The 27,290-nt window shown below is 46.9% G+C and overlaps 3 protein-coding genes, 4 non-coding genes and 1 pseudogene across 7 annotated transcripts in view; 5 read left to right on the top strand and 3 right to left on the bottom strand.

The window, feature by feature from the left end:
• The first annotated feature begins 2,009 nt into the window (after positions 1 to 2,009).
• Positions 2,010 to 3,978, top strand: LOC111239538 (annotated as a pseudogene).
• A 7,287-nt stretch (positions 3,979 to 11,265) lies between these two features.
• Positions 11,266 to 12,257, bottom strand: LOC111239517 (heat shock protein beta-11-like). Its single transcript, XM_022769408.1, has one exon. It carries the CDS (start codon positions 12,172 to 12,174, stop codon positions 11,521 to 11,523), a length of 654 nt encoding a protein of 217 aa, XP_022625129.1. The 5' UTR covers positions 12,175 to 12,257; the 3' UTR covers positions 11,266 to 11,520.
• Positions 12,258 to 13,710: 1,453 nt separating this feature from the next.
• trnaa-agc lies at positions 13,711 to 13,783 on the top strand. Its single transcript has one exon. It is a non-coding gene; the product is annotated as a tRNA-Ala (tRNA).
• A 1,481-nt stretch (positions 13,784 to 15,264) lies between these two features.
• On the top strand, positions 15,265 to 18,106 carry LOC111239520 (early growth response protein 1-like). Its single transcript, XM_022769412.1, has 2 exons — positions 15,265 to 15,811; positions 16,443 to 18,106. Exons 1-2 carry the CDS (start codon positions 15,598 to 15,600, stop codon positions 17,729 to 17,731), a joined length of 1,503 nt encoding a protein of 500 aa, XP_022625133.1. The 5' UTR covers positions 15,265 to 15,597; the 3' UTR covers positions 17,732 to 18,106.
• Positions 18,107 to 19,769: 1,663 nt separating this feature from the next.
• On the top strand, positions 19,770 to 19,842 carry trnav-cac. The gene has a single exon. It is a non-coding gene; the product is annotated as a tRNA-Val (tRNA).
• A 475-nt stretch (positions 19,843 to 20,317) lies between these two features.
• Positions 20,318 to 20,390, bottom strand: trnav-aac. The gene has a single exon. It is a non-coding gene; the product is annotated as a tRNA-Val (tRNA).
• A 207-nt stretch (positions 20,391 to 20,597) lies between these two features.
• Positions 20,598 to 20,670, top strand: trnav-cac. The gene has a single exon. It is a non-coding gene; the product is annotated as a tRNA-Val (tRNA).
• A 2,667-nt stretch (positions 20,671 to 23,337) lies between these two features.
• Positions 23,338 to 27,290, bottom strand: part of LOC111239507 (hepatitis A virus cellular receptor 1 homolog) — a 6,094-nt gene continuing 2,141 nt past the window's right edge. Inside the window, exons 3-8 of the mRNA XM_022769398.1 lie at positions 26,954 to 27,116; positions 25,876 to 25,953; positions 25,297 to 25,376; positions 24,362 to 24,473; positions 24,230 to 24,263; positions 23,338 to 24,136 (exon numbers count right to left, since the gene is read on the bottom strand). Coding sequence (XP_022625119.1) covers positions 24,052 to 24,136; positions 24,230 to 24,263; positions 24,362 to 24,473; positions 25,297 to 25,376; positions 25,876 to 25,953; positions 26,954 to 27,116 — 552 coding nt within the window. The 3' untranslated portion in view covers positions 23,338 to 24,051. The remainder of the gene's footprint in view (positions 24,137 to 24,229; positions 24,264 to 24,361; positions 24,474 to 25,296; positions 25,377 to 25,875; positions 25,954 to 26,953; positions 27,117 to 27,290) is intronic.

The raw sequence follows: 27,290 nt of genomic DNA on the forward strand, positions 1-27,290 counted from the left end.
ACATGACTTCAACACCAGGGTCACGTGACTTCACCACCACGGTCACATGACTTCACCACCAGGGTCACGTGACTTTAGGACCAGGGAACAGGACGAGCTAACATGCTAACTCAGTCCTGCGGCACTCCATGTGGAATCGTTACTATAGCGACAACACACAAAGCTATAGTGATTTCATCTTCAATGTTTGTTCACAACGTTCCACCTCACACAACCATGACACAGTAGTGATGATTCTCTCTGACCAATCGGCAGCCTGCGGTGTTTGGTGTCACCTCAGCAGAGGTGAGCTGGTACCAGAGCTCAAACATTTCTCCTCTAAATGTCTCAGATGTCTCAGTTCAATAACTGTTCAATAATCAATGTTTCACCAAAAGAAACTGAGTCCAGATCAGTGAGTCTGAACTCTGTTTCTTCTTCTTTCCCGTGAATCATGTGACGACCCCTTAGATCTACTTGGTGGCCCTTTGGAGGGGCCTGACCCCTAGGTTGGTAATCAGTGGACTGAACTAAGTGTATATGGCATAGTTAAAACAGCTACAACAGTCACATGACTCAGGATCAGTGATCTGATCAGAGATCAGTTACAGGAGACAGGAAGTACTTTTACTGTGACACTCTAAAACAGTAGCCTACATAGGAACTTGCACTGCAGCCACTGGTAACTACTGTTTTAGAGCAGAGAAGAAGTGATTTCCTGTAAATAGTGAGCTAACGTTAGCCGTTAGCAAAAGGCCCCTACAGGCCCCGACGGGCTCCTACAGGCCCCTACAGGCTCATACAGGCCCCTACAGGTGCCTACAGGCTCATACAGGCTTCTACAGGCCTCTACAGGCTCATACAGGCTCATACAGGCTCCTACAGGCCCCTACAGGTGCCTACAGGCTCCTACAGGCTCCTACAGGCTCATACAGGCCCCTACAGGTGCCTACAGGCTCATACAGGCTTCTACAGGCCTCTACAGGCTCATACAGGCTCATACAGGCTCCTACAGGCCCCTACAGGTGCCTACAGGCTCCTACAGGCTCCTACAGGCTCATACAGGCCCCTACAGGTGCCTACAGGCTCCTACAGGCCCCTACAGGTGCCTACAGGCTCCTACAGGCCTCTACGGGCTCATACAGGCCCCCACAGGCTCCTAAAGGCCCCTACAGGCTCCGACAGGCCACTACAGGCGCCCACAGGCTCCTACAGGCGCCTACAGTCCCCTACAGGCGCCTACAGGCTCCTAAAGGCCCCCGGAGGCCCCCAGGGGCCCCAGGTTCACTGTGTGGTCACTGATCAGTGGTCATGTTGTGTTGGAACATGAGAATATGAGCTGAAGAAGATGAGCCTCCATCACTTCTTCAGGGTTTGACCTGAAAACTAAAACCAACAAGATATAATTCATTTTATATTTTATATTTACTTTTTATTTTCATATTTTACATTTATATTATCACATGTGAGAAGCTGAATAGTGACGACCTGGGAACTCACCGGCTGAGACCAGGACTGGTCAGAGTGATGGTTCCTCTGCTACTCTGATTTCTTGTGATTCAAGTCGATCAGAAGAAAATTAATGATTTTGATAATCAATTTTTTGTTTCAATAATTTTTCATGCAAATATGCCAAATATGTGATGAGTCCAGGATCTCACCTGGTCCGACCCCACAGTGGACTGGACCGGTCTGGGTTCTGGACTCTGGGTCCAGTCTGATGGTCGGACTCTGTTAATGACCCTATGTCTCCCTCCTCTCCAGGTGCGTTGCCAGGGGCAACAGCTGACCGACAATGTCCTTGTGAGAGTGGGTGGGGCTACCTGGCCCTGAGTTGGTAAGGAGGAGGAGGAGTCTCAACCACCCCACCCTCCCCCCTCCCCTCCTCCTGCAACGGACCGAACGGACGGACACACAGACGGGCGTGGCTCTCCCCTCCCGCCTCCTCCTCATCCTCCTCCCCTCTCCTCCCCGTTCTCTCCCCCTCCTCTACCTGTCTCCTCGCCGCCTCCCTTTCACACCCCCACCCTCGGCCCCCCTGTCCCCTGCCACCATGCTGTGGTCACGCTGCTGGTGGAGAGCCTGAGGAAGCAGACTCTGGAAGGCAACCCTGCTCAGCCGGGGGACTTCTACCTGGTGAGTGACACCTGCAGCCTCACCTGAGTCTCAGAGGACATGTGATGTATCCACCTGTTAGTGAACGTGCTGTTGAGCCTGTCTCTGTGTCTCTGTCTCTCAGTCCCTGCTGGACCCGAAAACCCTCACAGAGTGCTGGCCCCCAGATGGCTTGATGCCTGGTGAGTTACCTGTTGTTACCTGAGATCTCAGATTAAGATCTCTGACACTGGGTACTACATTTCCCATCATGCAATTCAGCAGTGAAGAGAGGGGGAGTTACAGTTAGTCATTATAGTTTCATAGAAGAAGAAAAACGACCTCAAAACGGAGTCATGTGTTGTCTGACCTGTGTGTGTGTGTGTGTGTGTGTGTGTGTGTGTGTGTGTGTGTGTGTGTGTGTCCTCAGAGAGCAGCTACTGGCAGCTCTGCCCTCCCTCCAAGTCCGGCCTGCAGGGGGGGTTACTGAGCTCTAGTTTCCCCCCCGGCCCCGTGCCCCTGGTGCCCCCAGATGCTCACCTGCAGGAGGGGGGCGACCCCCTGGACGGGGCCCCCTCTCAGCCGCAGCAGCACCGGCCCCTGGCGCCCAGCACCTCAGCGTCGGAGCTGTCCCTTCCTGGAGCGGCGGCGGCAGCAGCAGCAGCGGCACCCCCTGGCCCCGGCCCCCCTCCGCCTCCTCCCCCGCCCCCCAACGTCACTGCCGTTCGCTGTGGTGCCGGAGGACCTGTCGCGTTGCCGCTACACCTGGCGGCCCAGCGCTTCACGGGTCTGTGACTCCCGTCAGTCGCCAGCAGTGCCACGGTGGGAGCTGGGGAGTGTAACAGGTGGGGGGGCAGGGGTGGGGGGAGGGGGTATTGGGGCAGGTGTAGCGGGGGGAGGAGCCTGTCCTCTCCGCGCCCCCAGCTCCTCTCTGAACTCATCGCTGCACTCCTCGTCCAGCCCCACCTTCTTCAGCCTGGCGCTGTCTCCGGACTCGCCACTGCCCTGGAGTTTCCCCTGGGACCCCAGCGAGGCCGCTGCGGGGGGAGGAGCCTGCTGCTGCTTCTTCCCCTCCCCTTCCTCCTGCTCCTCCTCACCCTCTCCCCTCCACCCGCCTCCCCCTCCTCAGAGGCGTTTCTCTCTCTCCCCCGTGCTCATCAGAGACTCGGCAGCCTCCACCTTCCTGCCTCCGCCTCCCGTGCCAAGCCAAGTGGCGGCGGCCGCGCCTCCACCGGGCTGCTCCGCTGCCGCCGGAGCAGCCGCAGGGGGCCCGGTGCCCGCCTCGCCCTCCTCGGCCTGCAGCACACCGTCGTCTCTGCGGCGCAGCTTGCCACCGCAGCTGCCACGCTGCCACTCGCAGCCCTGCGACCTGCTGCTGCTCAAACCAGGTCTGAAGAGACGCCGAGACCCCGACCGCCCCTGCGCCCGCCCCGTCCTCGACTTCACCAAGATGACTCAGGTAAACAGGAAACGCACGTCCTAGGACACCAGGTCTCAGGTTCAGATATCTCTGATCAATGATTAAAGGTTCATTAATGACATGATTGTTGCTGACCCTCTTCCTGTCGTCCCACAGACGCGCAGCATCGACCCGCAGTGTCTGGAGCGCGGTGGCGGCAGGCTGGCCTGTGGCGGGGATGTCTGCATGGGCATGGAACCCTTCATGGGCGACTTCCGGGGCTCCTGCTCTCCGGCCGAGTGTCTGGGCAGGAGCAGCATCGGGCCGCTGAGCGAGAGCGATGAGGAGTGCCGCGAGGACGACGACGACGGGGAGGAGGAAGCGGACGAGCGCGAGGCGGCGCAGCAGGCGGTGTTTGAGAGGGACTGTACAGAACTGGACTTGAACTTAATAGAAGAAAACTGACGTATTTGTAAATGAAGGCTGTTCTCTGTTTCGGTTTTTTAATTTGGTTTTATTTTGAAAGGATCTGAACCCCTTCCTGGTCCACCGTCGTCAACACTCTGCGCCTCCTTGCCACCAATCAGCAAGGCTCTCAGGAACAACACCTTCTCTCATTGGATGAGCTGGGGTAAAGGAAGCCGACCGACGACAGTGATGATGTGACTACCGCTGTCAGAGCCTCGTCGCCGTGGTGACACGTGGATCCTCCTGCTGAGGGTCTCTGAGAGTAAGTGTAGACGCCGTCGACAAGACGAGACCTGGACACTCTGAGTCCCAGTCCTGCATCTGACCTTCACTGACCTCTGACCTCTGACACCACCACTCCAAGTTTGACGAGTTCAACAAGCTGCCGTTCAGGTCCCCAGAGACCAGATGCAGCTGTGACTGGACTCAGACGGTCCAGGTGTCCCCAGCGTCCCGGCCTCTCAGCGTCCAGGTGTCTTCCAGCTCATCGCGGCTGAGTCTCTGTAACACACACGGTCTGATGAGGCTGTCGCCATGGGAACACCTACCTGACGCATCATCACCACACCTGTCAGAGCCTGCACCACAACACACACCAACACCAGTGTGCCGTCAGGATTTAAAGGGCCAGTTCACCCAAATCAGAAAACACATTTCCCTTCATCTTAAAGGTGTAGTTCAGGTGACGTGGGTTTTCTGAGGCTCTGATCCTTACTCAGTGTGTTACCTGCAGTAGATTCAGTTTAGAGGAGCAGGAGGAGGAGCACACCTGTACAGGAGCAGAGTAATGAGCATCTGTGGGCAGAGTCAGCAGAAGTTTTAACCACTTAAAAAAAAAAAAAAAAAAAAGAGCTAATATCAGTTGAAACTTTATTTTGAATAATTTTGCCTCTTTATCTGCATCAAAGAGACCTTTACTTTGAAACTACAGTTTGTGAACCGCTGAACAACCGTATTCCTACACACAAGTGCACTGTATTACTCCGCAGATCAGCTGTTTGAGTCAGACAAGCTAAGCTAGGTGCACTTGTGCGTAGGAATACGGTCACAAACTCTAGTTTCAAAGTAAAGTTCTGTTTGACGCAGATAAAGAGGAGAAAGTACTCAAAACAAAGCATCAACACAAAGAACCAGAAGCTGCAGTTCCTCTAACGACCACTAGAGTCTGGCTCCAACAGTGAGTCAGTCCCCATAGACTCCCATGTTAAAATGTCCAACTTTACAGCAGAAATCAACATGTTTACAGCCTGGTACAGAAACTGTTTTGGTCTCTAGAGCTAATTTCCTCCTTCATGACACCTGTTTATATAACTCACCTGTTTATATAACTCACCTGTTTACATTTTATTAAGGACTAAAGTAATGGAGGATTGAGGGTGTGGCCTCTTTGAGTGACAGGTGGGGGAGCTTATGTTTGACTCAAACTGGCTCCACAGGCCCCTCCTCTTTGACCGTTGTTGGATTAGCTGGGAGTTAGGGGCGGAGTCAGGCACTGCCAAGATGGCGACGGTGAAGCAGCTCATATCTCTGCTCCTGTACAGGTGTGCTCCTCCTCCTGCTCCTCAAAACTGAATCTACTGCAGGTAACACACTGACTATTTGTCTCTTAGATTTCTGCCTCTTTTGTTGAAAGGAGGAAATACAAAAAAAATCGTGAAATGTTCACAGGTAAAGCTGCTTATATTGAGTATTGATCAGTGATCAGTAAGAGACCAACTGATGAAATTATTCTCTTGAACACAGACGTTCAAGTTAAATATTGATTTTAAATTCTTTACTAAAGGATCTATAAACAGTATGGAGACGTTGCCACGGTATTGATCATGATATTGACAAAGCCTCTGACCAGAATCAATTATCTTTCACTGGCACAACTTTATTTATAAAAATAAATATACACTGAAACACACCCATCATGGCTACTGATAAACCCCACACACACACCTGTGTAAACACTAACTGTCATGTGACCTTGGCGTTGTGATGCGTTCAGGTTTGCTGGTGTTTTGTGGCGTCGTCCCATCAGGCTCCACTGAGGGCAGGTAGCCACTGATGCTGTTGTTCGCTAGAGTGTTCACACATTCCTGTCACACACCTGTCACTGAACTACACTACAAATACTCACCCTGTGTGTGTGTGTGTGTGTGTGTGTGTGTGTGTGTGTGTGTGTGTGTTTTCCTGAGGGAGTCTTGGCACTGACATCTTGAATCCCTCTGGTGGTCATGTGACTTGTGTCCAGATTGAATCCAGATTGTAGTAAATCTAATAAATGTGATCCACATTAACACTAATTTTAAAAAGCAATTTATGGCACATTCAGATCCACTGCTGCTGTGTGATTATTAGCAGTTGGTTCGTTGCCATTAAACCACTGCAGAAGAAGAAGACGTGATGAGATGAGGTAATTAAAACAGCCCCAGACTGAATGACCTGCTCACCTTCTGACCGTATTGTTCAGGTGTTTAATCAGACGTAGTGACCTCGAGCTAAACGTCACACAACAGCAAATCCAACAGAAATGTTGCCTGATTGTTAAATTAGTCTGCGACCACCAGTCAGTCTGGTCAGGTAGACGCTTGATCTGAGATGATTCCTCCATCATTGTTACACTCGTTCCACTTCTTTGAAAAATGTTCTACAAAGAAAACAACATCCAGTGTGAAACAGCTGAAATATGATCAAAAAGAAATCAATAAGATTATGAATCTGAACAGATGTCCAGTGTTTGACAGTTTTCATAATGTGTTTACAGAAGTGTTTAAATCCTTTTTACCCAATCTGGATCTGATCTTGATGCTGAGGATGCACAGAACCACGAGGTGTGAATGTGGTGGAGAAGTCAAATGAAAACAGCTGCAAGTTACAGTGGGATTTTTTTTTTTCCTCCAATTTTCACTTGAAAGCCACAGAAAAAGAACAAACCTGCACGTTTAAGGTCTGTGAACATTTGACAGCGTCACAGTGTCACTGAGTGTCTGTGCTGTTGACAGCTGCACTGCTGCACAAAGGACCATATGGCTTGTTTTATGTATTTGATATTTTGTACTGAGAGTCATACTTCACATTCCTGCTGATCATTTCAAATCACATCGCTTTTCAGTCGGCCATTTTGTTTCTGCACCTACAGATAATCCATCACAGTCAGAGGTTTTAGTGTGTTATTGTCACGTGGTGATTCGGACGTTTCCGTAGTGACACGTCAGAGTGTCGATAGCTGCTGAAAAAGTGTCAGAGAGCGATGTCAGGGACTCAAACCCACAAGACAATCAAGTAAGAAGGAACATTACAAAACATATCGAGAGTGTTCCCGTAACACACACAAACACAATGTCCCCGTCACACGGATAAACAAACACAATGTCCATGTAACACGCATAGACAGACACAATGCCCCTGTAACACAGACACAATGTCCCTGTAACACACATAGACAGACACAATGTCCCTGTAACACACATAGACAGACACAGTGTCCCCTGTCCACCCAGTAACATTGTAGAAAACGATCAAGTTTGAAAATAGTACTGTGTGTTTTACATCATGTCGAAATGTCCCTGAACGCACCACAGAGGAACATTGACTGTGACGGATTATTGTCGTTTCGGTTGTGGAAACTTCAGTTAAAATTTCAAACACGTGTTTAAACAGCAACAAATTCCCTTCATAAGAGATGAGGTGTGTGTGTGTGTGTGTGTGTGTGTGTGTGTGTGTGTGTGTGTGTGTGTGTGTGTGTTTGTGACTGTGTGTGTGAATCGTTCAGGTTGCTGTGTTTTTTTTGTCTCATGTCCTGTTGGGAAAACGTGTGAAAACATCCTGCTGCTGACGCTCATTCATTCTTAAAGGAACAGTTCAACATTTTGTTTATGTTATTTTATGTTTATGTTAATGTATAGAAGCTGGAGTCAGGATGCGATGATTAGCCTAGCGTAGCATAATGACTGAAACATTTTGTCAGGTGAGGTGTGACACAGCTTTATGTTCACTTCAGCAGCGGATTTGTAATTCAGAGTCAGAGATATGAAACTCTGACACTGACGATGTCTCACTCACATGAAAATTAACGCTAAAACAATTTTTGTACTAAAACAATCTGTTGAGCTCATTTTACAGGAGCTGTACGCCTTGGATCTGGTTTCGCAACAAAATAAGCTAAATTAGGCTGTTTATCTGGTGTGACTACAAGGTTAGCAGTAGAGCTAACAAGGCTAACCACCTCAGAATAAGGTTTTTTTTCCTGCTCTAATTATTCTAACACTGTGAATGCGATCTTACTTTAATCAATACATGAGAACATATCTAAACACTAAATAGCTGATAACTGTATGTTTCAGTGAAATCTTTCAAATGTAGATACAAATACTAAACTTGGCAAAAATCCTGCTTGGGTTTTACTCTTTTGACAAAACGTGGCAAGAAAATGTTATATTTTTTGCAATAAGTTCATCCACGATTTTCTCATGAATAATCCAGGTGTTAAATCAAACATTTTAACACCGTAGAAGGTGAAATTTAGTACAATGTGTAAAATCAAAGTATATTTAAGTAAAAATATTTCTCACAAAAAAGCTAACTAGCCCAGTGCTAGTGAGTTAGCCTAGCAAGCTAATGCTAAGACAAGTAGACTGTAGACTCTCACAGAACCTTTGGTTCATCAATCATAAGAAATGGTACAAATACATTGTGTTTTGTTCAGAATTGTTACATGTTATAAATTACAGAAATGAAGCTCTGAGTTGAGAATTTGACGTCTTCATCGTCTAAAACAAACGATCAAATTACAAAATCATTGAAATCTGTCTCGTGGGTAAAATTTTCTATTTTTTCTATCCCAGAAATGATGGCCATCTTGAAATTTCAAGTGGCTAATGGGATTTTTCAAATTAATGGCCAAATTAAAAATACCAGTTTTGGTGCTTGTATCTACATTTGTAACATTACTGCAGTTATCTGCTGAACTAACCTGGACACAGATTTGATAGCACCTATTGAACTAAAGTGATGAGACTCCTTCACGTACGTCACTGTGTTACTGCAAAGCTCCACAGGTGAGATGGCATTGCAGTGATGGCACCTTGTTTACCTATAACAACTGTAATGTGGTTCAGACGCTCAGGTTGAACTGTATAAACTTTGGTCATCCTCTTACTTCTCCTCCAGCGCCACCATCAGGTGACATTTTAATTTGTCCAGCACTTTGGTTTATGATCAGCCTCAGCTGGACTTTGTGTTTACTGCTAATTAGCTAATGCTAGCAGGCTATAATAAAGTAATGGACATGTAAACCTTACACCTGCTGAATATTAGCATGTTAGTGTCGCCATTGTGTTAGCACGCTAATGTTAGCATTTAGCTCTAAGCACCACTGTAAGTAGCTGTAGACGTCCTGTTTAATCACTGAGCTTCAGAGGGGTTGGAAGGTGTCCAGCTGTTTCTTCCTGTTTCCAGTCCTGATGCTAAGCTAAGCTAATCACGTCCTCTCCAGCTCCGTACACACACAAATATCTGCCAAAATGTTGAATTACTTTAATGCAAGGTCAAAGTTTGCTATCAGCTAGCTTGTTAGCTTCATGTGCTGTGAATTACAAATTCTAACTTGGTGACACAGAAAACATTAAAGGGTCAATTCACCCCAAATAATTTAAAATTAAAAAATACATTTAAAAAAAACATGAGTCCAGAAAGAATGTCCCTGTAAGACACACACACACACACACACACACACACACACACACACACACACACATACACATACACACACACACTGTCCCTGTAACACACTTGTACACACCCCTCTCCACCCTCCTAGTTTGTTGGTTTGTTTCTGTTGATTGGTCCATAACACTCAGCATAAGCCTTAACTGAACATATTCTAATATTCTGTAAATCAAAATGTTAAAAAGAAAAAAAAGGAAAAGACAAAACTAATGGAGAAGAAAAGGAAATGTGTAACGTAGCTGTTCAATTTTTAGTCCTTCTGTTCATTATTTTCTGCTGTTTTTTCTTAATATTTCTAATCTGATGTCTGAGCGGCGAGACGTCGCCATGAACGCATCGTGTTTGAAAAAATAAAAGAAGCTTCAGGACGGAGGAGCGGTCGTGTACAGAGTTAGCGGAGAGACTCGGACATCTCTTGTCTTTTAGAAATGTTTTTTATTGTATGTGATTAAAAGAAAAACAACAACATGGCAATTTGAAAAGCAGTTTGTGAATAAATTAAGTTTAATGAGAATTATTTTACAAAGAAAGGGGAAAACTGTCGTCCTGTCTTTATTATCATCACGTCTGTCGCACACTTTCCAATATTAAAGGACTGTTTAGATCAGGAAACGCAGCAGAAGATATTTTTAGTCACGATGTCTGAAGCTGTTTAAAAGTGAGAAGTTTTTATGAGAAAAAGTTTCATGTTACAACAAAAAAACTGAGGAAACTAGAACGACCACCTCACAGTTACCAACCAGTTGTTTTTGTATGTGTGAAGTTTTCAACCTTTGACCCTTTTTCTTCATCATTTTAACCTATCAGACATTAGTATGAAATTGTGTCATAATTACCATTTGAGTTCTTGAGCTTTCTCAGCAGCTGTTCCCGCCCTTTATTGTTTTGTCGCAGAGCGCGGCTCCTGTCGCCTAGCAACCTTGACAACAGGTAACTTTTTGTTTTAATCTCTTGGCTTTAACAGTTGTACCGATAGCTGTTGAACTGAAACACAATACTGACATTTAACAGTGTGATCCTCAGACTCTGTCACTGTGTTTGCGGACATATTATCTTCACCACCGGAGCGCAATGAATCTTGGGATATGTTGGACCCATGAAGGATCCATCAGGTGGATCATGGTCCTGGAAAAGGACAGTATTTGAATTTGAATTTGACCTCGTTACGGACCGAACAACATGATAATCACCGACCTGATGCAGCCACAAGGTTCTTTACTGTTTGAGTCTCTGAAACGAAGCGACCTGCTGCTCTAAACATCAGCACTGTGGCCGTTCAGTGACATCACAACGCCACCTTCAGCCACCGTCCCTTGAAGGATGAGGCGCCTGAACGGGGACGCAGCTCAAGAATTCAAAATGTAATCATGACACAATTTCACACTAACTAAGCTAACGTTAGCTCGAAGGTCGTAAAGGTGCGCTTGTGTGTCGGTGCAGCTCTTCATTGGAGGAGGGTTTTTCAAATCCAGCAAATAATTCTGGTGAAACTGGTGATCGGAGACGGGCTTTTCCTTCGAAAGCTGAACACCCTGACTGGTGGAAACATGAGCTGACAGAAACATCTGTCTTCATCACATGATCAAAATAAATCAAACCTGAAACATCACATGAAATAATTTGTTTATTATAAACATTTAATTGTTTAAAAATCAAAGTGCATGTAAAGAATGTCGTGTTCTCCGTCCGTCAGAGAGACAAAGACGGGAGAATAGATGAGATGGTTCACTCTGTCCACAGTTGATCAGACTCTGATCATTTATTATAAAAACATCAGCTTCATGTTCCTCCGTCCGTCACAACAGAACTACACTGGAACAAAGATAGGTGAACAGATGAGATGGTTCACGCTGTGTGTTTCCACTTCAGTTTTTCTCAGCAGGGGCGCTCTCTGAGGAGGAGGTGCTGCTCCCCTCCTGCCCCCCGCTGGAGCAGGAGGAGGAGGTGATGGCTGGGGCCGAGGTGAGGCTGATGGGGACCACCCTCTCCTTCCCATCATTCAACGCTCTCTCCCGCGGCGCTTGGATCTGCAGCCGGCCGCCCATGAGCGAGCAGGTGACGGTCTCGGGGTCGACGCCTTCCGGCAGGTCGAACTCCTGCCTGAACTCCTGACACCTGTAGGAGTAGGAACCCTTCCCGTCGTCCTTCTTCTTCTCCGTCTTGCCGCTCACCCTCAGCTTCCTGCCCACCTGTTTGACTGACAGCTCTTCCGGGGAGAACTCCGTCGTGTCCAGGCTGAGGGCGAAGTTGCTGCTGTCCCTCCCCAGGTCCTGGAAGGTAATGGGCTTGAAGACGCCCGTGGAGGACGTGGGCTGGTCGATCTCATCGAAGATCTTCTGGTGCAGCCTCTCCATGAACTCCATGTTCTGCCTCATCTCCTGCATGTGGCGGATCATCTCCTGCTCCATGTGGTAGAAAAGTGGCCGGGTCTCGGGCCACAAGCTGCGGACGGGCCAGTGCAGGTCCAGGAAAGGCCTCATGGTGACGGGGGACGGCTGGAAGACGCTGGGACACAACATCCTGACGGTGGTTTCTGGAGGTCTGGTTTCAGATCAGCAGCTTCGGTCTTGAGTCTGACTGTTTGTCTGTCTGATGTCCTTTCTCCCTGCTGTTTATATACACACACCAAGCCTGTCGGAAAGTTCCAGCAGCATTCCTGTGTGTGTGTGTGTGTGTGTGTGTGTGTGTGTGTGTGTGTGTGTGCGCTCACAGTCTAAATGCAGCCCGGCTGGTATTCTGCAGCCTGCTGCCACATGCCGACACATCTCAGCTTTGTTCTATTTCTGCTGCAGGACTCTGTCATGGTCTTTATAAAGCAGGTGAATAGACACACACATGTTCGCACTTCTATTTTTCTGAGGACACTCACTGACACCGTATCTAACCTGAACCCTAAAACCAGGTCTTAACCCACAAACGGACCAAAACGTCCTCAGTCGCAACGTATAAAACGCAAACTGGTCCTCACCAAGAAACTCATACAGATCCACACACACACACACACACACTCGTCAGTCACTTTACAGGATTAAACTACGTGGTCGTGTCGTTGTTCTTTGTTTGTTCATCTCGGACCCCTCACTGTGTGAAGGGGTTTATTCAAAGTGTAGTACCTGGCTCACCTTGATAGCAGCTCCTATAGGCCACGCAGGGTCTTTTGTATCTTAGTTGTATATTATATTATAACAGACACAATGGCAGAGAGAGAACGTGAGCGTGAGAGCATCTGTAGTTAGCATCGTGTCAGTAGCACAGCAGCATATTTCAGGACAAACCTCTTTCTTTGTTGATAAAACATGTTAGCCACTTAGAAATTGAAGATGGCTACCATTTCCAAGATGGCTGATATTTCTGGCAAGGAAATGTTTTTTTTTTTTTTGCAATAAATTCACCCACAACTTTCCCATTTGAATGATCCGGGGGTCAAATCAAACATTTAAACAAATTAGAAGGTGATATTTAGCACACTGTAAAAAAAAAAAAAGAAAACTGTGAAAAGTTTAACAGTTTACCTACATTTTACAAATTAAAAGTCCTGTTGAATTAGAAGCATAGAATCATAGCGAGGGACAGATCAAAACCTCGTAATAATAATCATTTTAATCAGTCAGTTTAGTTTTTAACTATCTAGTTAAAGAATGACTGAAAAGTGTTTATTTGCTCAGTAAAAGCTGTGGTTCATGTCTTAAATGATGTCAGCTGCCTGTCTCTGGATCCTCATCCACACTCCTCCTCCAGCTTTAGCATGTTAGCAAGTCACACTGAGCTGTTTCGGAAAATCCACTCACCGCTGATGTTTCTATTTTTTGCCTCCATGTTTTTCCAGTGAACAACCCGCTCCCCCACCCCCACCCCTACCCTTCAATCACCATCCAATCACATCTGTCCTGGATCTATCTTCAGCCAATCACATCAGTTGTCAGGAGGAGTCAGGTGCCTTTGTGTTTTCACGCATCGCTCCGTGAAGTATTGTTGCCAATATCCTGTATCTCCCGGCTACTGGTCAGTCTGAGTATCTACATTTAAATATGATGACCCGGTCCTACACTCGTGCTGGGGGATTAGCTCAAATGGTAGAGCGCTCGCTTAGCATGCGAGAGGTAGCGGGATCGATGCCCGCATCCTCCAACTACTTGTTTTGTCTGAAACGCGTTGTTGTCTTAAAGAAAATATTTAGTAGTATTTGTCTTTCGTTTAGATAATGGATAAATGGATAAATGAAACCAAAGCCTAAAAATCTCTGTTTGTGTGTTTGTGTTGTCTGGATCTGGGTGAATACTGCATTACAACTACAAGCCCTGTGTTTACTTAAATACAGAAGTATTATAATGTAGGGGAGACCGGGTCACCTGATTCAGTCTACATCTGCTCAGGTCAGTCCTTCTTCCTCAGGTGAGGAGGTCGCTCCCTGTGGCAGACCCTGACTGCTTTAGAGGAAAAAACTAATGTTGAGGTAAGAAAGTCTTTTTTTAACTTAATGTATTTTTGTAACAGCTCTGCAGATAAACTCTTTAAACTAATATCATGTTTGTTGTGAGTCTATGTAGATATTCGTCATTCTAGTTGTCAGTGCTAATGTTTTAGCTGTTAGCTGTAAATTAAGCTAGTTCATGGCTACGAGAGTCTGGGTTAATTATAACAAACACACACACACACACACACACACACGCACGCACGCACGCACGCACGCACGCACGCACACCAATTATGTTAAAAAGTAATTTAAATGTTGAATAAAAGCTCCAGCTGCTTCAATGTGAACAACTTTGACTGAGATTAAAGTCAGAATTTAAAAAAAAAAAAATCACATGTTGCCCAAATCCTCTTCCATGGCACTTTCAAAATAAAAGAAGATGCATTCCACTAAAAGCCGCTTCAAAGTAAAAGTGCTTCATAGAAATGTAAAGAACAGATAAGAACCGAACAGACACTAGAAAATACCTGAAGTACAGGACTGTAACCTCACCTTTACAACCTGCAACATTAAAGCAATGAACACATGAATACATCAATAATTATATGATCAATAATCTAGTCTACATGCTTGGGTTTATATAAAGCTTCTGGGGTTATAGTTAACGCAAGGCTCGTGAACAACTTTGACTTGTGACTGTGTGTTGTTAAATGATCTGCAGCTGCATGTCGTTAGTTTCTGGTTTTTGAGTCGATCTGCAGGAGGAGGCGGGTCCCGGGTCAGCAGTCTGACAGGAAACCACCCAAATAAGGCCTTAGGAAGTGATGACGCCGCTGGAAGATCTCCATGTGACGTAGAGCCTGAAAAAACGGATCGGAGCTGTGACGTGTCTGCGGGGTTTCCGGCCATGGCAGCTGGCTGTACTCCCTGTCTGCCGTTTACCGGCTGCGGTCCGGCTCACGGTCCACACCCACCGTCCGGACTGAGGTCTGGACTGTACCGGATCGTTCACGCTCCAGAAACCGCAGCACAAAGAGCGCAGGGAGCAGCGGCGCTTCCGCGTGCAGCCCGGGCTGCGCGCTCCCCGTTCTGACCAAATATGGGCTTCCTCCATGCCATATTTGGGAATGTACGTCACGCAGGAGTCTATATAAAGCCGGGATGTTCATTGAAGGAACCTGACAGAGCTCCGGTTCAAGTTCATCAGCATCAACACGTGAAAACACCAACCGGAAATAAACATGAGCTCTTCACTGTCCCTGATGATTCAGCAGCTTCTCTCCCGCCACTAATAACCATTTAAAACTTCTCCACCCGGGACCCCGGAGCTGTCTATCCTCCAGCATTGGCTTCCTCCGAGCATCACAGCCCCCAGCAGCAGCAGCAACGTCAGCCCGGCAAGAGCGCCTCTCCGCGGGACTCAGTAGCGGAGAGCGGCTCGGTCTCCCCGCGGGAACAGTGCGGTGCTCAGGAGCTCCAAGAGCGGCTGCGCTCCACACCTGCCTCCGCCTCTCCTTCCTCCGGAGAGATGGCAGCGACCAAAGCGGAGCTGCTCCTGTCCACCCTGCAGATCTCTGACCCGCTGGCCGGCTTCCTGCCGCCGCTGTCCCCGCTGGACGGGTACCCGAAGCTGGAGGAGCTGCAGATGCTGCTGCAGAGCGCCGCGGCCGGAGGCTCACTGATGGCCGCGTCGGCGGCGGAGGGAGCCGGACTGCTGAGCGGAGAGTCCGGGGAGTACGGAGGTGAGGAGCGGGAGAGCCGGTGGGACGGTGGTGGGGACAAATCCGTTCATTAAACATCAGAAAGTGAAATATACAGAAACTTTAATTAGTAAAATAACATCTTAAATTATCGATAAGGAAACGAGAAGATCAGCTGATTGATCTGCTCCGTCTGGATCAAAGATTTAATGATCCGGATAAAAAGAGTTTCTGCCTCAAAACTTGCAGAGTGACGGAGCAGTGACGTCACAGACTGAGAGACGTTAGTGGACTGATGAAGTCAAACTTTACAGATCAGTAGTCTATTAATGTGAAATCATGAGGTAAGATCACAGGGAACCAGGAGCTCCTCCCACAAAACACCTGAAGTTTTCTACTCTTGAGGTGTGATTTGTCCTCAGCTGAGCGAGTTCATTCATCACGTCCCAGTCTGAGGGCTGCAGTGCTGGACTAAAGTGAACACCTTAACTTCAGGTGTTTGTGTAACTGGCCTCAGAGATTTGTGTCAGATTAACTCTGATGTGACCTTTAACCTGCCGTCAGCTGAGCCGCTGCAGCCAATCGGCTCCGAGCGTGCTGTGTCAGGTGTGTCAGGTGTGGTCCAGCAGCTGTTTTCTGTTTCCTGACCTGTTCTTCTTCTTCTCTCTGTCAGACTCTTTGTCGGAGATCCCGGACCTGCAGAGTCTCCCCCGCCTCACCCCTCTGGCGTACAGTGGCCGCTTCACCTTTGAGCCATCGGCCTGTGGCGGCGGCGGCGGTGGCGGCGGCCTGTGGGCTGAGCCTCTGCTCAGCCTGTTCACGGGGTTGGTCAGCATGGCGGCTCCTCCCCCTGCGGCCTGCAGCCTCTCCTGCTCTTCATCATCAGTGACATCATCATCATCGTCACTGTCGCATCCGAGCTTCAGCTCCGCCCAGATCAGTTGTGGCTCTGACGTCACCTCAGTCTTCTCTGCCACGCCCACATACTCCACCGCCACCGCTTCCAACCTCCTCCTCCCCCTTGCGGACTCCCAGCCGGCGCCCCAGGCCTTCCAGCCTCAGGGCCCCCCTCCCGCCTACCCCACCCCCACCTCCAAGCTCGGCCTCCAGCCGCCCCCCCTGGCAGTGCCCATGATCCCGGACTACCTCCTGTCTCAGCAGCAGGACGCCGAGCTGCTTCAGGACCAGAAGCCCGTGCTGCCGCAGAGTCTGAACACGCTGCTGCAGCCTCCACTCACGCCACTCTCCACCATCAAAGCCTTCTCCTCGCAGATCCAGACCCCGCCTCAGGGCTCCGCCTACCAGCCCCCGCTCACCAAGTCAGGCCGGATCAGGAAGTCCCCCACGGGCCGACAGTGCAAGACGCCACCTAACGAGCGTCCGTATGTCTGTCCCGCCGACGGCTGCGACCGCCGCTTCTCCCGCTCCGACGAGCTGACGCGCCACGTGCGCGTGCACACGGGCCAGAAGCCGTTCCAGTGTCGCATCTGCATGCGCAGCTTCAGCCGCAGCGACCACCTGACCACGCACATCCGCACGCACACCGGAGAGAAGCCGTTCGCCTGCGCCGAGTGCGGACGCAAGTTCGCTCGCAGCGATGAGCGCAAGAGGCACGCCAAGATCCACCAGAGGCAGCGTGACCGCAGGACTGACAGGAGCTCCGCCTCCTCCTCTGCCAAGACCCCCACCTACTCCTCCCCTCCCATCTCCTCCCCCTGCTCCTCCTACTCCTCTCCCGCTCATAGCTCCTCCTCCCCTGCTGCCTCACTCCTCCCCTCCTCCTCCTCTTTCCCCTCCCTCAGCGTGCAGGCCGCCTCCCCCTGCTTCACCTCCTCCCCCTCCTCGCTGTCACACATCTACACCTCCTCACCGTCCCCCCACCTCTACTCCTCCTCCTGCTCCTCTCCGATGGGGAGTCCTCAGTCGGAGCTCCCCTCCCCCCACAGCTCCAACATCTGCTGACAGACAGGAGGTCCACCTGTGCCATGGTGACCTTTGACCTCAGACTGACTCTCCGCCTCAACATGAACATTTTCACAAAACACAGCAGACTGTTGGAGTGTGACGAGGTCAAAGGTCAGAGGTCAACGTGTCGTCTCCGTCCATCAGACAATTCTCTCTCTGCAGACGTCTTCACGTCGCCGTCGAGTCAAACATGTCGTCTGTCGGAGAAACTGCTGATTGAAGAGACGTGACTGAGTGACTGTTTATCTGTACATATGTTTACATGTAACATACATGAAGATGTACATAGTATCTACCTACTGAGTAGGTTCTGGGACGTTTGTATGTTTACATCCAGGTCAGTTTGATTTTATACTGAACGTGTTTTGAAGCTGCAAGAATAAAATGTCAGAATCAGTCGGTGCTTTTTATTTCAGACGTTCAGAAGAAGACGAGGAGAAAACTTTTATTTTAATCGGAGATTAAAGTCAGAGTTCTGAAAAAAAAAGATATAAAGTTTTGACGTGGCCCTGATCCTCTCCGTACAGACGTCTGGAAATCCATGTTTTAATGAGTGTCTACAGATTCTCATGTTTCTGATCCAAAGGTTTTATAACTTCAAATGTTTGACGTCGTCAAAGCAGAAAAAACAGCTGACCAATGAAAAGAGAGAAAATTCATTTTAAGTTAGAGATAATGATTCGAGTTTTAAAGTAAAAATGAAACATCAGAGTTCAAAGTTACAATCTGCAGATTATAGAACACACACACACACACACACACACACACACAGTGTCTGTACTCTGGCATTTATGTCAGCACTAAATCCTCTGTACATGTTACAGTGTGTGTGTGTGTGTGTGTGTGTGTGTGTGTCAGACAGCTCTGCAAGAAAAACAATACAGCCTCAGCCCAAATATGGTGTTTCCTGTCTCTCCAGCGGACGTCCTGATGCCTATATAAGGAGTTTCCTGCTGGCCGGCCCCTTTGGCTGGCGGAGCTCCCAGATCCTGTGTGTGTTGTGATGTAATAAGTGGACTGACAGGGACAGCAGGTTAGACTCTAGTGTGTGTGTGTGTGTGTGTCTGTGTGTGTGTGTGTGTGTGTGTGTCTGTGTGTCTGTGTGTGTGTGTGTCTGTCTGTGTGTCTGTGTGTGTGTGTGTGTGTGTGTGTGTGTCTGTGTGTGTGTGTGTGTGTGTGTGTGTGTGTGTGTGTGTGTGTGTGTGTGTGTGTGTGTGTGTCTGTGTGTGTGTGTGTGTCTGCAGTAAAAGAAGCTCCAGTCTCTCAGGTGAATGATTCAGGAACATGTGGTTCATGGAGCCTCGTCCAGGTGAGAACACGACTTCCCTCCAGTGGTGAAACAGTGTGTTCATGTTCAGATCTGATAATAAACAACAGTCCTGAGGTACTGTACTTCAGTGGGAGGTGAGACCAGATCACAGTGGACTGGACTGAGGACTACTGGCTCAGATACTGGTCAGTCAGTGGACCGTCAAAACATCCATAAAATCTTCTTTCTACAGGCTCCGTCAGTGTCGTTCATGTGGCCGTTCCCAGTGGATCAGTCCAAGACTGAATTTCTGTCCCAGTCCGACTGTGGAGCTGATACTGGTCTGGTTTACTGAGAGGAGAACCCTACGAGCTGTTATATCCCCACTGTCTTAATAGGAGGGCAGCAGATGGCGCCTCCTTGTTTCCAGGGTCTGGACTGGGTCGGGATGAAGGACTGACGCACACTCTGAGTGTTTGGCTGTAACCTGGTGAAAACAGAGTGTCTGGATCAGACTGGTCACACAGGCAGGAAGTGGAGAAGTGGACCATGGGCAGGTGACTGATGACCTTTCTGACAGAAGCTGAGTCACCGTTAGAATCCACAGGCTTCCCCCGGACACCTGGCAGCTACAGCCGGTGACAGCTCCACCCTCAGGTCTTATATTGTTGACCGCGTGTCGCTGCTGTCGACCGGAAAACGTTGAGTCAACTGTTACACATCATAACCGTCGTCAGTCGGCCCCCGCCATGTTAGCTTCTAGCTCACGGCGGTAAGAAGACATGGGTTTCCGTAGTGTAGTGGTTATCACGTTCGCCTCACACGCGAAAGGTCCCCGGTTCGAAACCGGGCGGAAACAGTGTTTTCACAGTGCTTATGTTGGTAAACAACAGTAATGTGAGTTAGTTCACTGAATCAAGCTGAAAGACGCGTTATTCATATGACAAGTAAGTACAAGTCTACGACCAAATATCTAGAAGCTGAGTTCCTGTGACATTTACATCGTTTTTTACATATTTACGTTTGTATGTTTACGTTCAGGTGCTTTGCTTTATACTGAACGTGTTTCCTCAAAGAGCTAAAAGAATAAAATATTAGAATCCAGTTGGTGCTTTTATTTCAGACATGTCTCATAATCCCTCCATGTTTTCCTAGTGAGAGTATTTTCTCATAAAAATAAAAGACCAAATCCACCGACTTTCAGATTCTCATGTTTCTAATCAAAGAGGCCTTTTTGACACGACAAATAAAACTAGAAAATCAATAAATGGAGTTACTGTCAGAATCGGATTTTACAGGATATTTCCAGAGAAGTTTCAGTGGCACAGAAAAGATGTTTCCGCCCGGTTTCGAACCGGGGACCTTTCGCGTGTTAGGCGAACGTGATAACCACTACACTACGGAAACCTGTGCCGAGTATCTCTCAAACAGATTTAAAACGCTGGGTTAGGGTTAGGGTAATGCCGTGATTTTCTGAACGTAGCTGATGCCCAAAATTTGTTGCTATACATGGTATTATTAATAATATATAGCCAGCCCAGAATCTAGAGTGCAAATACTAATACAGATCTCCTGAAAAATATAAGATATAGGTATGGAACTTCTTGTACAACAGTTTCCGTAGTGTAGTGGTTATCACGTTCGCCTCACACGCGAAAGGTCCCCGGTTCGAAACCGGGCGGAAACACATTATTTTTCTAGTTATTTACCTTTGTCAGCAATCATGGCTGAATTTGAATTTGATCTGATTGGTCCTGTAGTGCCCCTGTCCTGTCATTAGCCGCCTGCGTCTTTACAGATGAGTACACGTCACAACATCCGGCTCTTCAAACACTCGTAACTATAGTGATGCTGCGTTTTGGTCATGTGGGAGGGAAGGTAAACATGAGAAAGATTCCTATTTGTAATGGAGAATTATTCTGTTCCCCTGGGACCTGATGATGTGCATGCTTTCATCCTGTAAATGTTGGTAATGGAACTTTAGTGAACTACATATCGATTAAGAATTATTAACTGTCTGTATACGTCATCATGTAAATATTTTATATATTAAATATTTTTTAAAATGTCTTATTCAATGTGGTGCCATCACTGCAAGCAAGGCAAGCAGTGCTTGAATAAATAAGATAGTGAGGTGGACGCGATTTCTCTCATTACATCTTAGGTTTTTTTAAATTGAAAATATATAGGAACATTATACATACGAACAAGCATAAACATAGTAAATAGGTAAATAGTTAATCAGAATAAGCAGATGTATAAACAAATACACACTTTAACAACCAAAGGAAAAATTTATAAAAAAAAAAATAAAATAAAAATAAAAAAGGTATAGAAATAAATTGCCAGGGGGTATATGTAAGGTATAATGTTAAATGAAAACATAATAATTCAAGCTAGCATTATACATCTTAATTTATTTTCTCTTTGTACTAAATGGTGGATATATATTTTTCTGATTCTATAATCAAAGCAGGAAAGAATGGTTTATTATTTGAAAACTTACTTTAATGTATAATGTATAATGTGTTTCGATGATGTAAAATTCAGCCGACTCAGACACCTCCACATCTGGCTTAAAGGATACTGCCAGAGCAAAAATATCCCATACGTTGACAATTTCACCTCTTTCCACAAGAGAGCGGACCTCTTCAAACACGACCGCCTCCACCCAAATTTTGTTGGATCTCGCCTGTTAGCCCTGAACATTGAACTCACCCTGCACTCCTGCAAAGCTTTCTCTGGTTGACGGTCAGTTTATCCACACCATAAACATTCCAGTAGCACTGTCTCATCAATCCCAGTTATCACAAATGTCATGAAATGCATTTTTGATCATTCCCCGCACCAAAACTGCCCCGTCAGTCAATCTTTTTAAAAACAGGTTAAAAACTTTTCTCTTCTCAACAGCGTTTGATTGAGTGTGTGTGTGTGTGTGTGTGTGTGTGTGTGTGTGTGTGTGTGTGTGTGTGTGTGTGTGTGCTTGTCTACTTTGTGCTTTGTATTGTTTGTTATTGTTTTGTTGTATGCTGTAAAGCGCATTGTGTCTGCAGTGTGCATGAAATGCGCTCTATAAATAAAGTTTGAATTGAATTGAAAAATACAACTAATTGTCACCTTCAGTACCTGGATCATAGAAACCGAACAATACTGTACATATTCCAATTTAAGGGAAAAATTATTACAAACTCTGGATGCAATAAAAGCAGCAGTTCCTTCCAAACATCTCTGGAAAAGGTGCAAATAAATGCGTCACCATCTAAGGTCCATTGTTTTTACAAATCGTGTCAGGTAAATAAAAAAACAAACAAACAAACAAACAAAAAAAACAAATTGTGTCAGGTGCTGACTCGACGGGCATGCGCAGATGTGTGTGGAAACTAAACAGCTAGCAGCTAGTTAGCAGTGTAGCTGTGAACAGTGGGCTGTTTGTAAGTGTAAGATTTAGGAGTTGGTGAATTCAAGTTAATTCATATATTTCGGTTAATTCACTAAAGATGTGTTTGAAATGTTTACACAATTAATTATTTACATATCTGTGTGTGCACATTTAAATCATTATATTACATCTGGTGAACAGTAATGATAAATTGTTGAATCTGCTTATGTGATTCTTTAACAGTTACCTCAGTCTAAGTCGCTGTAGCTTCTGATTGGTTAGTTAAGTCACATGAATGTTTGTTACCGGAAGGTGGTTGGTTGTTGTGACGGGGGTCAGAGGTGTGATCAATAAAGTACTGCTTGAGAAAGTTATCCGTCTCCATCCTGCTGTTTCTTTACATACAGAGTCATTCTCACCACCATTTCTCGAACCCTCACGTTACATAAGTAAATAAACGCCACGACTCCTCAGGGCCGAAGTTCCCGCCTTTCCCCGGAGCTCCAGCTCCCGTCCAGACTCTGAGCCAGGAACATGAACAACACTGACTCAGGTAAAAACAGGAGTCTGTCACTGGACTGAGTTATAGCCAGTTAATGCCACATATGCTGATATTTTGTACATTTTTGTAAATACCTATTGTATGTGTTATGTTATTATTACCTATTATCTATCTTTCTCAGTATTTCTCACTGACATTTTGCAGTTTTTCTTTCTTGTTCTGTCACTTTGGTTTAGGGCGTTTAGCTAAACAATTCCCGCCTGCCGCGCGGGGGGGTTCGATTCCCCGACGGGGAGGCATCATTGATTTTACCTCGCTCATATTTACCTTCATCAAAACAATGTAAAACTTTGAAACACCCACGAAAATCTGACAGTGAATTTTTTTTTCTGTCGTTGACTTTGGACGAAATGCTGTTTCACACACTCGGACATCTGCATGGTGACAGATTTTTATTCAGCTTGTTCTCAGAAGCTTCACACACGTTATCAGCACAGGAAACAGCCACACAACAAACTACAGCAGCAGCAGCAGCTCAACACAGAGCTGCATTCAGGAACACACCACCTGCACCAAACACACTGAGCTTTATGTGTGTGTGTGTGTGTGTGTGTGTGTGTGTGTTTATTTATTTATCTTTTTTTTTTATTGGCACACATAAAACTACTGAAGAGGATTAAGGCCACATGTGAAAAACATTTTTAATTTTTTAGAATTTAAAGTAAAAATGTCAGAATTCAGACTTTTTCCATCAGAATTGTAAAAATATGAGAATTTGAAGTGGCCTCATACGTGTGACCCTAATCCTCTTCTGTATAAAACATCACAAATACATGGTATTTTGTTTTTTTTTTTAAGGGGAGAATGAGCAGGTGAGGTAAGAAACCCCTGGAGGGCTCATGTTAAACCTCAGCTCAATGTGTAAATGAAAATTACATCATACAAAATGAAAAGGAGGGAAAAAGACAGGAAACACAGCATAAATAATATAATAGCTCAATCAGCTAAAGACACAAATAAAAATACATACACCAAATCATTGTTCCCATCTGAGAGCTTATTAATGCATCTTTCAGTGTGTGTGTGTGTGTGTGTGTGTGTGTGTGTGTGTGTGTGTGTGTGCGTGTGTGTGCGTGTGAGAGAGAGAGAGAGTGAGAGAGTTGTGGTCCAGGTGTGGACGTGGCTCTCTAGTCCAGGGTGTAGATGTTCTCCTGGACCGGCCTCCTCATCCGGATCTCATAGATGATGTGAGGAGGTTCTTCAGAGGAGAGACTGGAGGAGGAACGGTAAAGGATCATTTTAGGTTTGAGATGATGCAGCGCTGAGCGAGAACTCATGTCTTCAACCAGTGTGTGTTGGACTCACCAGCCGCTCTTCAAGGCTCGTCTGTACGCTCCACCTGGAGGACAGAGTCAGGTGTGAAGGTCAGTGAGTCACAGACTGTGTGTGTGTGTGTGTGTGTGTGTGTGTGTGTGTGTGTGTGCGCACAGGACGTACGTTTGAAGGCCAGAAAGAGGAAAACTGCCGCCAAGATCAACAACACACTGAGGGAGAGCAAGAGGACGGGAACGTTGATCTGAAGGGAGAGAGAGGGTAGTGAGTCCTCCACCTGACACAGAGAGAGAGAGAGAGGTGTGAGTTTGATTTCTTCTACCTGAGAACTGGGCTGCGGGAGGTGGTGGTCTACAGGAACCAGTCTGGGTCTTACTGGGACCTGATTGTCATGACAACATGAACCCGTGAAGAAGCGACACAAGTTTAAAAACCTGCAGCAGCTCCGAGTCGCCACTCACTAACATCAGCAACATAAAGGATGAAGGTGAGTCACTGACAGTTTTATATCTTTTAACAGGAGCCTCATTAATAAATGATGATGTGTTTTACACTTTACTATAAAGTTCCTGTTACCTGTTATAAAAACTAGTAACTCCTTAGTCAGATTAATGAGCAGCAGTTCATTTTTGACATCCATGTGTTGGTTAGTTAGGGATAGGTTAGTTAGGGTTAGGTTAACCCTACACTGACCAGCAGAGGTCCCTGTTGAGCTAAAGCTTCCAGTAATGAACCACTTGTCAGTACAACTGTGATGAAGCTTCACTTCACTAGTTATTAATGATGTGTTCCACACTTTACAATAAAGCTCCAGTTATAAATGGTCGTAACTCATTAGTCGGATTAATGAGTAGTAATCATTAACTTCATCTTGCCAAATAGTGAGCCTGCATCAATGTCTGAAAACTCTGTTATAACTAGTTTATTAATGATTTATGAATAAACTGAATTAATAACCGGATTATAAACCATTTATGAGTCTTAATGTAAAGTGGTACTGTGTTATTATTTCTGATGCATTAACATGGAAAACATGTAGCCTTGGAGAACAGCCTGTTTCAAGTTCTTGTCGAGTAACTGGTGTTGTCATGGTTACTCACGGTGATGGTGTCGGAGCGCAGCAGGGTGGAGTTCCTCCTCAGGAGGTCCAGCTGAGACGACAGCAGCGTTTTCCAGTTCACTGCACAGACAACAAGACAGGAGGACCTGGTCTATGAGGGTCTGGTCCTGTGTGGACTGTGCCATAGACCGCGTTCTAGACCGCGTTCTAGACCGCGTTCTAGGCCGCGTTCTAGACCGCGTTCTAGGCCGCGTTCTAGACCGCGTTCTAGGCCGCGTTCTAGGCCGCGTTCTAGGCCGCGTTCTAGGCCGCGTTCTAGACCGCGTTCTAGGCCGCGTTCTAGGCCGCGTTCTAGACCGTGCTGTAAACCACAAAAGCCGAATTGAAAAAAGGCAGTCTGGTCTACGAGGGTCTGGTCCGCCGTAGACCGCCTTGTAGATGTATTTGTGTCAACAGCTGTTCCCGCCCTTACCGTTACATCACAAAGCGCAGCTCCTGTCACCTAGCAACCTTGATGACAGGTAACTTTTATTTTTACAGAATCATGAGGTTTCCTGGTTTTACCAGTCGAAGTGTGAACCACTGCTCAGCCTCTCAAACAGAACCTGTCACCTCTCACCTGTGGAGGGCGACGGCTCCGTCACTCGATCCGTGGTTGTGGTTGTTGGAGGAGGAGGAGGAGAACTGGTGACTGGAGCTGAGGAGGAAGAACCAGAACAACATAAAACCAGATCTTACTTTACTGAACACAACAACAACTTTCATTAGCTAAAGGAAAGATCAAGAGACGAGGATCACAGAATAAATAAAGACTGAGAGCTGAAGACATCACACACAATGAAGGGCCTGCTGCGGCCCTGTGGCCCCCAGAGGGCCCCCAAGAGCTCCTGGTGAAGACGTGAGAGATAAAGATGTTTCTGAAGATCACGTGACTTCATGAGTTTACTTCATGAACGTTAAGAGAGCTGGAGCCAGATCCTTGAACTGTGTCTGAAACTGTGAAGCGCCCGAACATTCGGACGCTTCCTCTCCTCCATGTTTGTAGAGATGAACCTCTGATTCATGGAGCTCAGAAAGAAACTGGATGACATCATGAACCTGAGACGTGTAAACCAGGAGGATGACACAGAGGAAGTGCAGTGTGGTGTCCACGCACAAACTACACTTTGACTTTCCAACAAAGAAACGTCCCCGGTCGTCTCATACAGAGGTTCTGGCCCTGGCCCGGGTCTGTTCTTAAAGAGACAGTGTCACTGTCAGACATGGAGGATAAATCCAGGTGGATGGTGTAATAGAAAAATCACATTTTGTACTTTTATGACGTGGGACATGAATCTGTCCTCACATCTGCTCCTTGGCAGTTTGACAGTTTTGATACACACATCCTGAGTCCTCTGCTCTTTCCTCTGTAAAGTGCATGTAGATTCTGTGTTGGACACCAGTCACTGATCCTTTGCAGAGTTCTTATTAACAGACACAAAGACAGCTTGGTCGTGTGTCCTCGTCAGTGCAGAGCTCGCTGCGTTTACCCTGAGCTCTTGTTGAGCGGCTGTGGAGAGACTCTGTGTTTAGAGTCTGAACCTGTGGAGGACAGAGACTCAGGACGAGGCGATGGAGGGAATCTGTTCATGTCCAGTTTCAGACAGAGCTGAGAGATTGTGAACCCGCCCTTTAACCGTGCAGGTAGTTCGTCTCACCTTTGACCACTCGCAGGTTCATGATCACCTTCTTGTCGTTGAAGATGCCGTCGATGTCCACCCTGCAGCAGTATGGCCCGCTGTCTGTCCGCCTCACGTTCAGGATGTCCAGATCCATCTGTCCGTCCAGGACGTCCCCCGTCAGCCGGTACCGGTCGGCCACCTGCAGCACCAGGGACAGGTCAGACCGTCACTTTGACTCGAAGCCAGAGCAGTGATAACGTGGCCGACAACGAGGAAGATGAGACAAAACTGACGTCATTAAACATGAACTCTGACCAAAGGCCAGACAGAGGTGATGTCAACGACCAGATGTGTAATAAAGTTACATTTGAAC

This window comes from Seriola dumerili, unplaced genomic scaffold, assembly GCF_002260705.1.
Source record: "Seriola dumerili isolate Sdu_G_001 unplaced genomic scaffold, Sdu_1.0 BDQW01002927.1, whole genome shotgun sequence".
Lineage (NCBI taxonomy): Eukaryota > Metazoa > Chordata > Actinopteri > Carangiformes > Carangidae > Seriola > Seriola dumerili.

Coding starts and splice junctions, on each gene's coding strand:
- LOC111239517 (XM_022769408.1), bottom strand. CDS start 12,174: ATGTTGTGTCCCAGCGTCTTCCAGCCGTCCCCCGTCACCATGAGGCCT.
- LOC111239520 (XM_022769412.1), top strand. CDS start 15,598: ATGGCAGCGACCAAAGCGGAGCTGCTCCTGTCCACCCTGCAGATCTCT. Junction 15,812..16,442: donor AGAGTCCGGGGAGTACGGAG/GTGAGGAGCGGG, acceptor TCTCTCTGTCAG/ACTCTTTGTCGGAGATCCCG.